The sequence below is a fragment of the Malaclemys terrapin genome, chromosome 6 (genome assembly GCF_027887155.1).
Source record: "Malaclemys terrapin pileata isolate rMalTer1 chromosome 6, rMalTer1.hap1, whole genome shotgun sequence".
In the NCBI taxonomy this organism is placed as follows: domain Eukaryota; kingdom Metazoa; phylum Chordata; order Testudines; family Emydidae; genus Malaclemys; species Malaclemys terrapin.
Window position 1 is genome coordinate 133,055,299 of NC_071510.1, and position 13,085 is coordinate 133,068,383.

The following is a 13,085-nucleotide window of genomic DNA, read 5'->3' on the forward strand; positions in this document are numbered from 1 at the left end:
CGCTGCACAAAAGAGGACATCACAGATTGCTGGGTAAATATTGGGCTTACTATTGGGGGATGGGAGGACGGGAAAAAAGCAACAAATAGAGAAGAGTAAGAGAAAGTAAAAACAGTGGGATGCTGTGGTTTATTTCATGAACCATATTTAGCTACATAATAGGTAGAACCACTAGATGGTCCCCACACCTAGTGGAGCCCCAGATCCTGTAACAAACAGAATTTTACGTAAAACGTTAATTGAACTCAGAACACTGTGCCCAACCTCTGGGTTTGTGAATCGATTCTCTCTAATCCCCGTGAACAATGACTCTTTTCTTTGTAATAAACGGTTGACCGTGGGTGACTTCCGCTTCGTATGAGGGGCTTCACGGTACATTCCGAAAGTCCGGCTAACAGGCTCACAGCAGTTCTTCCAAGGCTTGTTCTCCAGCCGTCTTGGCTGACGCTGAATTTAGGAAATATTCTCTCCACGCCGGCTGGGACGCTGAGGATGTGACGAGCAGCACAGCTCAGTGCGGCGGATTTCCACGAGCCAGAGGGGGTGATGCCGCTGTTGTCTGGAGAAGCCATTGCCATGTACGCATGGACTTTTCCTGCCAGGTTAGCCCTTTCTTCCTCAGGAGCCACAAAGGGGGAATTACACAAAAATACAATCTTATTCATAGATTCATAGACTCTAGGACTGGAAGGGACCTCGAGAGGTCATCGAGTCCAGTCCCCTGCCCGCATGGCAGGACCAAATACTGTCTAGACCATCCCTGATAGACATTTATCTAACCTGCTCTTAAATATCTCCAGAGACGGAGATTCCACAACCTCCCGAGGCAATTTGTTCCAGTGTTTAACCACCCTGACAGTTAGGAACTTTTTCCTAATGTCCAACCTAGACCTCCCTTGCTGCAGTTTAAGCCCATTGCTTCTTGTTCTATCCTTAGAGGCTAAGGTGAACAAGTTTTCTCCCTCCTCCTTATGACACCCTTTTAGATACCTGAAAACTGCTATCATGTCCCCTCTCAGTCTTCTCTTTTCCAAACTAAACAAACCCAATTCTTTCAGCCTTCCTTCATAGGTCATGTTCTCAAGACCTTTAGGAGTCTGGTGGCACCTTAAAGACTAACAGATTTATTTGGGCATAAGCTTTCGTGAGTAATGTGACGGAGCAGGGAGCAGGGCAGATTTGACCTGGGAATGTTGCAGGGGGGTTGCAGTGGGGATGTGGGACTTCCCTTGAAGGAAGCTACCTGAGCTGTAACCTGAGCCAGGAACGGGGGTGGGGAGAATTAACACCTTCTGCCCGGGAGACTGAACAAAGGAGAGGAGGAGCTGGGGGGAGGAGGAAGAGAGGAGCAGCAGGAGGAGTTTTGGTTTAGTTTCAGTTTGGGCTGGGTGGTGCAACGCAGGGAACCCCAAGCTGGGGTCTAAGCTCCCTGAACCTCCCAGAGGGACCTAATTGAGGGGGTCTGGTCGTACCTACACGCTCTGCTTGAGACTGTGTTCCTGTCCTTAAATAAACCTTCTGCTTTACTGGCTGGTTGAGAGTCACAGTGAATCTCAGGAAGAGGGGTGCAGGGCCCTGACTCCCCCACACTCCGCAACAAGTAAAAACCTCACTTCTTCGGATGCATAGAGTGAAAGTTACAGTGAAAGTTATACATGTGTCAGTATATAATGCCTGCATCTGTAACTTTCACTCTATGCATCCGAAGAAGTGAGGTTTTTACTCACGAAAGCTTATGCCCAAATAAATCTGTTAGTCTTTAAGGTGCCACCAGACTCCTTGTTGTTTTTGTAGATACAGACTAATACGGCTACCACCTGATACTCAAGACCTTTAATCATTCTTGTTGCTCTTCTCTGGACCCTCTCCTATTTCTCCACATCTTTCTTGAAATGTGGTGCCCAGAACTGGACACAATACTCCAGCTGAGGCCTAACCAGAGCAGAGTAGAGCGGAAGAATGACTTCTTGTGTCTTGCTCACAACACACCTGTTAATACATCCCAGAATCACGTTTGCTTTTTTTGCAACAGCATCACACTGTTGACTCATATTTAGCTTGTGGTCCACTATAACCCCTAGATCCCTTTCTGCCGTACTCCTTCCTAGACAGTCTCTTCCCATTCTGTATGTGTGAAACTGATTGTTCCTTCCTAAGTGGAGCACTTTGCATTTGTCTTTGTTAAACTTCATCCTGTTTACCTCAGACCATTTCTCTTTAACTCAGACAATTTCTTTATTGTTCTCAGTAGAGGCCACACCTTTGTGCTCGGGGTCAAACAGCACAGTGGCTTCCAGAATGGTGACTTGCTCTTAACTGCTGACAGGGACATATTCTGAGCGACAGTAGCACCCCACTTCTTTGACAGCTCTTCATGACAAGGTGGAAAGCGTGTCTGAGTGGATCCTGCCTGCTGACTGGGAAAAGGGACATGAAAAGAGGGGTTTTCCTGCAGTGTCCACAGCAGTGCTTTTGTGACTAAGTTCTACACATACAAGGGGGCACTGGTGTGACAAACGAGTGTGCAAACCGCTAGCCTAGCAGGGCTCCCAGACCCGGAGAGCAGCGCGTCTGTGCTGCCTGCCGCTGGCTTCTGGGCAGCGTTTCCCTGGTGGGCACCGCCCTGAGCGGGTGGTAGCAACTCACCCGGACACCCCGGTACCCCAAGATGTGTCAGCCCCCTCCAGGCCCATGCGCCCCGCTGAGCCCGCAGGGCCAGTGCAGGGCGGCAGGCAGGATTTTGGGCTAATAGCCACGGGGCCTTTGCCAGCCCCGCTGTGCCCCCCCAGCCCCCAGCGCTGCGACCCTGACCCCTCCCCCGGGAAATCCCCTCTCTGCCCTGGGGGGGCGGCTGCTGCTCCCCGCGGGCTCCCCACGCCCCGGCCCGCCCGGGTGTCAGCTGCGCCCGTCACCGAGGCATCGGGGCGGCTGATGGGGGCGGGGAGGCCGGGCGGGGCGGACCCGGAAGCCGCGGCAGGTGCTGGGCCCGGCCGGCATGGAGGCGGCCCCGGCCCGGTACCAGGTCCGCTACCAGCGCCTGGGGGACAGCGACAGCGACGGGGAGGAGGCGGTGGAGCTGCGGGACGGACCGGACCGGTGAGTGCGGGCGGACCGGACCGGACCGGAGCAGAGATCAGCCCCGCCCGCAGGTCCCCGGCAGGTGCCTCCTGCCCCCCCCAGCCCCCGCCTGGCCCCATAGCCGCCCCCGCCTGCCCCCCCCAGCCCCCGCCTGGCCCCATAGCCGCCCCCTGCTCCCACGGGGCCCCGCAGTTCCCGGAGCCGCCCCCGGCCCCACACGTGCCAGCTGCAGGGGGGCTGCGCCCTGCCCGGCCCTACGGCCGCCCTACACCGGCTGGGGGGGCAGGGTCCCCCTGTCAGAGACCGGGTCCGGGCCCCCTTGGCCAAGGGGGGGGGCTTACGGGGGGGGGGGCTGCTGCCACCCCAGTGCTCGGCCCGTTACCAGGTGCCAAAGACAAATCACTGACGGGGGCACCAGTGGGCACAGCCTGCGCCCGCCCCATGCCCCATGCCCGGCCCATCCCCCCCGGCCCCCTATGCCCGGCCCCTGGCTTGTCCCCCCTGCCCAGCCCATCTCCCATACCCCCCACACCCAGCCCGTCCCCCCTGCCCAGCCCGCCCTGCCCCCCATGCCCTGCCCATCCCCCCCGCCTCCCCTGCCCAGCCCGTCCCCCCTGCCCCCCACGCCTAGCCCGTCCCCCCTGCCCATCCCGCCCTGCCCCCCATGCCCTACCCATCCCGCCCTGCCCCCCATGCCCTGCCCATCCCCCCTGCCCCCCACACCCGGCCCATCCCCCATGCCCGGCCCCGGCTTGCCCGCATTGCCCCCAGGGGCCGACAGGCTCCTAGGACCCTCACGGGGTCGGGCTCCCCTCCAGCACAGGGACTTTCGCCCAGGTGAGGCGCTCGCAGCAGCACGGGCGTGTGGGGAGCGTCAGACCTGGGTGGACTCCAGGAGCTGGCCTCGGACTCTGGGCCCTGGGAGACGCCGCCTGGCTCAGTGGAGCGAGCTGGGTTTTTAATCAAACATTAATCCCACTCGAGGATTGTGCTGGCGCCCCATGGGGGCTCCTCTGCCAGCAGGGGAAGGGGCTGCGCCCCTGAGTGCTGGGGGCCAAGGGGCCAGCTCCCCCTGCCCAGGGACGGGCGCTGTTCCCTCGGGATGGCGACACAGACGAGGCCGGGGTAGGGAGAGGTCAGTGCCTGGGACTGGCCTGGCGCCACGGACACCGACTGCAGCTCTGGGGCAGCGAGAGTGCGGCGCAGCCCCGGCCTGGCCTGGGGAGAGGTCTGAAACCCCGTCCCTCGGCCAGCGCTGGCTCTGCCCGCCGGTGCCCCTCGGCCCATGGGCTGAGCCAGGTCAGGGCCATGAACCCGCAATGGAACCACTTGGCCCAGAGCCCGGGCACAGGGGTCACCCCACTGCACTGCGAGCAACAGCGCTGGGGATCAGCATGGCTGGCTGGGGGCTGCCCAGAGTACGGGAGGGGGCGAGCTAGGCAGGGCTGGCAGTCGCCCTGCAGGGGAGTGCCTGGGAACGGTGCTGGGGGGCTTGGGCCGTGTGCCAGGCTGGATGACGGTGTGATGCTTCTCGGAGCACCCCAGTCACCTTGTTACCCCTGCCTCCAGCGGGAGGGGGTCCTGCCAGTTCCCTGCCACCCCCAGCCTGGCAGCCCTCCAGCCCTCTCTCTGGGCTGCACCAGCCCTGCCTTTGCCCTGCAGGCTGCCCACAGATCCACCCAGTCCCCAAGACCCTGCAAAGTGTCCCCTGTGGGATCCAGCCCCACACCAGGTCCCCCAGAAATCCCACATCCCAGACCTTTCTGGGGTGTTGCAGCAGTGGACAATGGAGCAATACGTTACAGCACGGGCCAGCCGGGGAGGGGTGACAGCACCAGGACACGTGTTTCCCTGGCATCTCGCTTTCGCTCCCAGACCATAAGGGCATAATTCTCAACAAAGTTACCTTAGCCCTTAAGTCTCGCCCGCCGCGGGCACGTCTCCCAGGGCCCGAGTGTCGACACGTCACCTCGCCTGCTGCCCTTTGTGACAAGCACCATGGCAGTGGGGTGTGAGCTGCAGCGAGCGTGTCAGACCTGAGGCCGGAGAGCTTGTAAAGAACAGCGAGCCCTTTGCAGCTGGCACCGACGGGCCCGTGTCCCAGACGGGCGCTGGCCCTGCCGGAAGCTACGTGGCTTTGCCAGACGCTGGGCACTGTTGGGAGGGACCAGACAGGCAGCCCGAGGGAGCTGCAGCGGGAAGGGCCTGGGCCAGGGCCTGTGTCTGCCCCAGCGAGGTGCCGGCTGTGCTGTGGGAGCGCTCAGCCCAATGGCAGGGAAGGGGAACGTGTAACACACAACACCCCGGGCCCCATTAGGATCAGGCCCTTGGCCTCGGGGGGGCCTAGCCAGAGGGGCATGGGGACATTGGCTCAGCTGGCCCCTCCCCGGGCCTGGATTCTGGTCGTGTGGCTGCCAGGCCCAGCTCCCCCCTTCCCAGACTGCACCGGGCGTGAGGCACCTACGTGGGTGCGGATCGAGTGGCCTGCTCCAGCCCCTGCCCCACCCCTTGTCTCGTCCTCCCTGCCCGTCTTGGCACCGGGAGCCCCCTCCCGCTCAGCCCCTGCGAGCTCTGTAAGCCCCTGGCCTTGGCTGCCGCACAGCTCCTGGCGGGGGGCCCAGACCCCAGCGGGCTGGTGAATTCGGCTGTAATCCTATTACAGGAGCTGAATGGGCCTCACTAATCCCATTAGGCAGCAGCAGATCTCCCGCTTCCTTCCAGCCCTCCTGGGGCAGGGGAACAGGCTGGCGAGTGGCGGCTTGGCTGGTTACTGTCTGGAGCTGGCTGCAGGGAGCCCTCGGGAGCTGGGGGCCGCTGCGGTGCCCTGGACGGGCGTCCCCCAGCGCTAGTGACGTGTCGGGAGGGGACCTGCAGGCTGTTGCGGATTGTGGGGGAGTCAGGGCCCTGCACCCCTCTTCCCGAGATTCACTGCGACTCTCAGCCAGCCAGTATAGCAGAAGGTTTATTTAAGGACAGGAACACAGTCTCAAGCAGAGCGTGTAGGTACGACCAGACCCCCTCAATTAGGTCCCTCTGGGAGGTTCAGGGAGCTTAGACCCCAGCTTGGGGTTCCCTGCGTTGCACCACCCAGCCCCAACTGAAACTAAAACTCCCAGCCCCTCCCGCTGCTCCTCTCCTTTGTTCAGTCTCCCGGGCAGAAGGTGTTAATTCTCCCCACCCCCGTTCCTGGCTCAGGTTACAGCTCAGGTAGCTTCCTTCAAGGGAAGTCCCACATCCCCACTGCAACCCCCCTGCAACATTCCCAGGTCAAATCTGCCCTGCTCCCTGCTCGTCACACAGGCCTCCTGCCAGGCCAAGCCAAGGCATTTCTCTGGTCAGCTGCGTGCACATGACCGTGAGCAGAGCATGCTCAGGCGGGGCCAGCGCTGGGCCCTGGGGGCGTGGCGCGTGGCCTGGCTTGGGCCGAGCGGGGACGGGACCCTCACTCCGACAGACCCCGGAGCCTCAGAGCCAACCCACGTCGCTCCGGTGCCCAGACAGAGCCCCAGGCTGAGGGGCTGGCAGAGGGTACTGTAGCCCCCAGGAAGTCTGCCAGCACCTTATGCCTGACCATACCCCCAGCTGTGCCAGTGCCCTGACCCCCCCCCCCACTATCCCAGTCCTGGGCTCCCCCCCCCCCCCCAGCTCTGCTGGTGCCCCTCCATCCTGACCCCCACCCTGCTATCCCAGCCCTGGGCTCCCCCCCACAGCTCTGCTGATGCCCCTGAGTCCCGACCCACAGCCCCCCGGTTGTTCACCCCTGGACTCCTGCCCGTGCACCCATAGTTCTGCTGCTGCCCCCTTCCTGCTCCCCAGCGCCCCCCGCAGTCTGCTGGGAGCCTCCCTCCCGGGCACGACCCGGAGCCGAGGCTGACACCTGTCTGGCTGCGGTTGCAGTGGGCTGATCTCTCTGTTCTCTCTGGCTCTCTGCAGATCCTCGCTGCAGGCGCTGCTTCACCAGCACCACCGGGAGACCTGCGCCCGCATCTCCTCGGCCCTGGTGCTGCTGGCGCTGGCCTTGGCCTTGGCCTTTTACCAGATGACCTCCGGGGGCTCCTCGCGGCTGGGCGGCGCCCAGGTTCCCAGGCAGGACGGTGGCGCCGGACAGATGGGGGCGCAGGAGGAGCCTGGAGACATCCCATCTGCGGCTCACATGCATGCACGGGGCGTTTACCATCATGCCACCCTCATCACCAGCTCAAGTGAGCGTCACACAGCATGGGGTGCAAGCCCCAGCCCGGGCCCCCAGAGGGCACCGCTTCCTCCTGCCGTGTTCAGGCTGGGTACCCCTCGGGTCGCTGTGATGGGCTCCCTGGGGTACAGCCTGGAACTGGGGTACAACTGAGCCTCTGTCTTACCAAACCTGGGCTCCCGCTCGCACTGGGATGCTGTGACAAGCTGCAGACCCCTCCGGGTCCTGCACTCACACAGCTATTTACAGACAGGGACACACCAGCTGAGTTACATGAATACTTTCACCAGCCACTCATGAACCAACAAGAGAGAGGCTCCAGCCAGTTCCCCCGAGCCCCCCAGCCTAGGACCCCAGAGCTGTCCCGTCCTGCCCTGGTCAGAAGCCTGACCAGTGTAAGTTGTTACCCAGTTACCCTCCCTCAGTGTGGAGAGGACAACGCACCAGCCCCTGTTCCTAAACAGATTTCCCTTTGCACTTCAAACAACTCACTGTCTTAGGTAAAAAATATAAAACAGATTTGTGAATTACAGCAAGAGAGATTCTTAGTAACAGCGAACAGATCAGAGCTGGTGACCTAAGAAATAAAACAACATCGCAATCTGAGTTCTATACACTAGACAGGCTTTGACTCCAGCAGGGTCTCACCCTGATGGTACAGGCACTTCCTCGAGCAGTGGTCCCCTACCTTTTCCACGGGGCGGGCGCCGGACGACTGCCCGCCGAGGATCGTGGCCGCCGGACAGGCGGCCGCCGAAATGCCACCGTGACGCAGCAATGTCAAGAGGTGTCACCGCTGAAATGCCACCGAAATTCGGCGGTAGCACTTCTTGACGTTGCCGCTTCACGCTGGCATTTCGGCAGCTGCTTGTCCAGTGGCCAGTAGGTGGGCGCACATAGATGCCCCGGTGGGTGCCATGATGCCCACGGGCATCATGTTGGGGACCCCTGTCATAGATCCTCCTTTCCAGCCTGGGCCCCTCTCCCACGTCCCAAGGCGTTTCCCTCGAGCCGTGTTTCCAGGTGTTGAGTTGTGGGGGAGTGAGGCCACGTGATGACATCACTTCCCCCTTTTATAGCTTCTCCCCTGTGGAGGGAACTTCCTTGTCCCAAACATAAGCCCCCAGCACAGTTTGTGGGAAGGTCCAGGCACGAGTCCAGTGTCACATGATCTATCCCGCTGCCCTCACATGCTTCCGTGAGTCTCTGCAGCCATTATCCAGACACCGGCTGCAGCGTCCACAGGACAGGGTGCCAGGGTGTTGCTTTGGGGCACAGAATGTCACCGCTGCGCCCTGTGCTCCTGGCTGGGCTGCAGAGGGGCATGAGGAGCCGGGGCAATGGGCCCACACTGCCCCCATGCTGGGAGTGCAGGGCTGGGGGCGGCACAAGCTCTGCACAGGGCCCGCGCCACCCATCCGTCCCTGACGCCGGGGCCTGTCGGTGCCTTGCAGAGACCTGCTCCCGCCTGGGCAAGGACCTGCTGGTGGCTGGCGGGAACGTGGTGGATGCCGGGATCACAGCTGCGCTCTGTCTGGGGCTGGTCCACCCGCATGCCGGGGGGCTGGGTGAGTGCGGGGCCGGGGCGAAGGGGTGGAGCTGCCCCCGGCCTGGGCAACTAGGGTTCCTGCTCCCCGCATGGGTCCCCCTCACCCCACCGTAGCCAGAGCTGCGGGATGTGTCGTCAGGCCAGGGAGTGCGGGGGCTGGGCATGGCCTGGGCGAGCTCTCAGAGCGGGACCCTGGCAGGGGCTGAGGGGCTGCACTGTGGGGTGTCTCAGGGGCGCTGGCGGGGGTACAGTGGAGGGTGTATTGGGGGCACTGGCGGGGGTACAGTGGGGAGGACTGTCGGGGTGCTGGTGAGGGAGTACAGTAGGGGGGTGTATTGAGGGGTGCTGGCGGGGCTGCAATGGGGGGTGTCTCAGGGGGTGTCTCAGGTGTGCAGTGGGAGGTGTCTTGGAGTGCTGGCGGGAGGTACAGTAAGGGGGTGTATCGAGGGGTGCTGGCAGGGGGTGCAGTGGGGGGGTATCTCAGGGGTGCTGACGGGAGCAGTGGGGGGTGTCTTGGGGTGCTGGCGGAGGGTACAGTGGGGGGTGTCGGGGCGCTGGTGGGGGGGTGTCTCAGGGGGTGCTGGCAGGGTACAGTAGGGGTGTGTAATGAAGGGTGCAGTGGGGGGTGCAGTGGGGGTGTCTCAGGGGGTGCTGGCGGGGGGTGCAGTGGGGGTGTCTCAGGGGGTACTGGCAGGGGGTGCAGTGGGGGGTGTGTATGAAGGGTGCAGTGGGGGGTGTCTCGGGGTGCTGGGGGGGTACAGTGGGAGGTGCTGGTGGGGGTGCAGTGAGGGTGTCTTGGGGTGCTGGCGGGGGGTGCAGTGGGGGGTGTCTCGGGGCGCTGGCGGGGGGTACAGTAGTGGGTGCTGGCAGGGGGTGCAGTGGGGGTGTCTCGGGGTGCAGCGGGGGGTGTCTCAGGGGGCGCTGGCGGGGGGTACAGTGGGAGGTGCTGGCGGGGGTGCAGTGGGGGTGTCTCGGGGTGCTGGCAGGGGGTACAGTAGGGGTGCTGGCGGGGGGGTGCAGTGGGGGGTATCTCGGAGGCGCTGACGGGGTCTGTCTCTTGCAGGCGGCGTGTTCTCAGCCCTGCTGCACAACGCCTCGTCGGGCAGCACCGTGGCGTTGAACGCCGTCCCGCGCCGTGGCTTCTCCCCGCACTACGGGCTTCCCGTGGCCCTGCCGGGCCTGCGCCTGCTGCACCGGCACTTCGGCCGCCTGGCCTGGCCGCGCCTGCTGGAGGGGCCGGCGGCGCTGGCGGAGAGAGGCGTCCGCGTGGACCAGGAGCTGGCTGCGGCCCTGCAGGAGAGCGCGGGCGCGGTAAAGGCCTCAGGCCTCTGCAGCCTCTTCTGCGACGGGGCCGGCGAGCTGAAGGGCCAGGGCGCGCTGGTCACCCGCCCCCGGCTGGCGGCCCTGCTCCGGGCGGTGGCGTCAGGGGACGAGGCCCTGCCCCAGGCCCTGGCCCCGGACCTGCCCCCTGCCGAGCGGGAGCCCTTCCTGCAGGCCATGGGGGACGTGGGGCTGGAGCTGCAGAGCCCCCTGGCCATGCAGCTGGGCGACACCTGGCTGTATGGAGCCCCGGCCCCCGCCGCCGGCAGCCTGCTGGCCAGCGTCCTCAAGGAGGTGCGGGCAGCCGAGCCCCGGGACGCGCCTGATCCCTGCCTGAGGGCCCTGAGTGCGGCCTGGCGTGGCTACTCCCGGGGACTTGGGGGGGCCCTGGGTGGGGGCCCCTCACCCCGGCCCCCTCGCCCTGCCAGGGCCCCCTCGCCCGTGGGCAGCCACCTGGCAGTGGCAGACAGCCAGGGGAACGTGCTGCTGCTCTCGGCCTCTCTCAACAGCTCCTTCGGCTCCAAATTCCTGGCGCCCGCCTCGGGCATCCTGCTGAGTGACCTGAGAGCGCCCGCGGGGCCTGGCCTGCTCTCCTGGGCCTGCCCCGTGGTGCTGGGCCTGGGGGAAGAGGGGACAGTGGTGGGGCTGGGGGCCACAGGGGGCAGTGCGGCCCCACTGGCCCTGGCCCAGGCCATTATAAACCAGGTGTACCTGGGGCAGCCCCTGCAGGAGGCGCTGGAGAGCCCATGGCTGCAGCTCAGGGGCGGGGGGGACGGGGCCTCCCCAGGCTGTGGGCCGGGCACCCAGTCAAATCTGTCCAGTGGCGAGTGGGCTGGGGGGGCCCCACAGGCGGGCCCTTGGGTGCTGCAGGTGGCATCACAGGGTGAGCACGCACGTGCCTTCGCCGCCCCGGCCACGTGCTGCCATCACGAGGGGTATTAGCCCCAGGGGCCCTGCTCAGAGACCGGGGCACACAGCGCTGGCGTGGGCAGGGCTGGCATGCCTGGTGTGCCGTGGACCCCAAGCTGGCCCTGCCCATGTAGTGCCGGGGGCACAGCGTGAGTGGCTGGTTCTGGCAGCCCTGGTTGGACTCCCCCGCCCAGGGGCCAGTACCGCACTCCGGCAGGCCCCCTCCCCCTCCTTGCCGGCGTGGCAGGGCTATGCAGGGCCCCCTGTCACGGGGGGTCGGGCTGCTGCCCTTTGCATCAGGCCAGCCCAGGTTCCCTGGGGTTTGGGGCATGCCAGGGGCTGGTTCCTCCCTGCTCTCCACTCTGGGGCCCCCGCTGCTGCCTGGCACCTCTCTGGAGACAGCCCCACTCCCCCCCCCCCCCCCCCAGATCCCTGCCAGACACTCCTGGGTCCTGACGTGACGGGAGCTGCAGCCCCATGCGCACACGGGCGTTCGGCTGACCGGAGCCAGGCTGGGGGTCCCAGGAGGCTGACGGTGTGTCCTAAGGGCTGGGGCCAGAGAGATGGGCTGCAGATGGGGAGAAGGGTGCTGGGGAAGGGGTGTTACCCAGGCTGTGACGGAGGCTGTGGGACCCTCCCCACCAGTCTCTGGGCCCGTGGAGGGGGGTGGCAGCGAGCCAGTTGGCTGTGCTGAGTGTGAAAAGCCCTTCGCTGCCCTCGCTGCCGGGGCACAAGCCTGGGGGGCAGCACGGTGAGGGTGGGGCACCGGGAGCTGAGAGCGGGCAGTGGTGCGAAGCACAAGCATGTGCCCAGTGCTAGGCCTCGCGGGCCCCCCACAGATGGTGTTTGGCCCCCTGGCTCAGGTGCAGGGCCAGGCGGGATCGGGAGGCGGGGGTGATGCTAGGGCAGGAGTTAGAGCAGGTGCTGGGGGAGTCCCAGGTTCAACCCCCCGTCTCTGCTCGGGGGGGGTGAGGCTTTGAGCGGGGTCATTGGGCCAGCAGGCGAGAGCGGCTCCAGCTGACCGGTGCCCGTGTGTGGGGCACTAGACACCTCCCTGCATCCTGGACTCGGTGCCCGTCTCTGCCCCGTTGTACGGGGAGACCAGATGCCCAGACCAGCTGTGTGCATCTGTGACGAAGTGGGGGATTTTCTTGTTTTCTGTGGAGTTTCAATGGTTTGCATGCGGAGGGGGTGGGGCTCAGTTTCCCTGGGTGTTACTGGTTTAACGAGGTGAGGGGAGAGGGAGTGTGTTTTGCAGAGGACCGAAGAGGGAACTTGGGACCCCAGCCAATGCCCTGGAGGATGGACACCCCAGCAACCAGTGACCCGGAGGCCCAGCTGAGGAGACGCAGCCGGTTCTGGCCAGTGGGAGGACAATGGGCTGCAGAGTGAGGACCCGGTGACCTAACAAGCCGGTTCCAGCCAGAGGACAGAAGCGAGGAGAGGAGGCCCCGGTTTACGACCCTGTTTACCTGGAGAGAAGGCAATGAACAGAGGCGGGGCCTGGGGCTGGGGTATCAGATGCCCAGCTGTGAGCAGGGGGGCTCTGGGCTGGAGAGGGGGAGCAGACAGAGCCCACCTGGATGCAGGGAGACTGGGATGTGCTGGGCTGAGGGAGGCCAGGCCTGAGGCCCTGAGAGTTTCCTGTGCTGTGTTCAACTCTCAATAAACCTCCTGTGTTACGCTGGCTGAGAGTCGCTCTGGTCTAGAGAACAGGGTTGCATCAACCCCTTCGGGGGTGGAGGCCCAGGGGATCCAGAGCGAGGGGATTCCCTGAGGGGGCCCACAGCAGAGACAGACGTGCTGAGGCTCAGAGAGGTGCGGCTCCAGGAGGTGGAGGGGCCTGACCCCGAGAGAGAGTGGACCCCCGAGAAGGGCTGTCGCACTAAAAGGGGCACCCCCCACGGACCGCATGGGGCCAAGAGTGGGCACGATCTGTGAGTCTGTGACAGCACCACAGCCTGGGCCTGTGATTGTCCAGGTGTCGGGCCGCTCAGCCTCACACCTATGGCCTTCACAGCATCCACCTGCGTACGT

At 64.1% G+C, this 13,085-nt stretch overlaps 1 protein-coding gene and 1 long non-coding RNA gene across 6 annotated transcripts; one reads left to right on the plus strand and one right to left on the minus strand.

Moving 5' to 3' along the window:
• Positions 1–96: 96 nt before the first annotated feature.
• On the minus strand, positions 97–4,037 carry LOC128839308 (uncharacterized). 3 transcript variants are annotated; one of them, XR_008445400.1, is made up of 3 exons: positions 3,959–4,037; positions 2,261–2,417; positions 97–617 (listed from the first exon to the last, which is right to left on the minus strand). It is a non-coding gene; the product is annotated as an uncharacterized LOC128839308 (long non-coding RNA). The 3 variants fall into 3 exon arrangements; XR_008445399.1 differs by having other exon boundaries at positions 2,202–2,417; XR_008445401.1 differs by lacking the exon at positions 3,959–4,037 and adding an exon at positions 3,877–3,955.
• Positions 2,872–12,735, plus strand: GGT6 (gamma-glutamyltransferase 6). Of its 3 annotated transcripts, none has more exons than XM_054032189.1 (4): positions 2,872–3,096; positions 7,012–7,280; positions 8,725–8,838; positions 9,883–12,735. In XM_054032189.1, the coding sequence occupies exons 1-4, from the start codon at positions 2,996–2,998 to the stop codon at positions 11,079–11,081; spliced, it is 1,683 nt and encodes a 560-aa protein (XP_053888164.1). In that variant the 5' UTR covers positions 2,872–2,995; the 3' UTR covers positions 11,082–12,735. The 3 variants fall into 3 exon arrangements, with proteins under 3 accessions (XP_053888164.1, XP_053888163.1, XP_053888165.1); XM_054032188.1 differs by lacking the exon at positions 2,872–3,096 and adding an exon at positions 4,048–4,213; XM_054032190.1 differs by lacking the exon at positions 2,872–3,096 and adding an exon at positions 6,524–6,606.
• Positions 12,736–13,085: the final 350 nt, after the last annotated feature.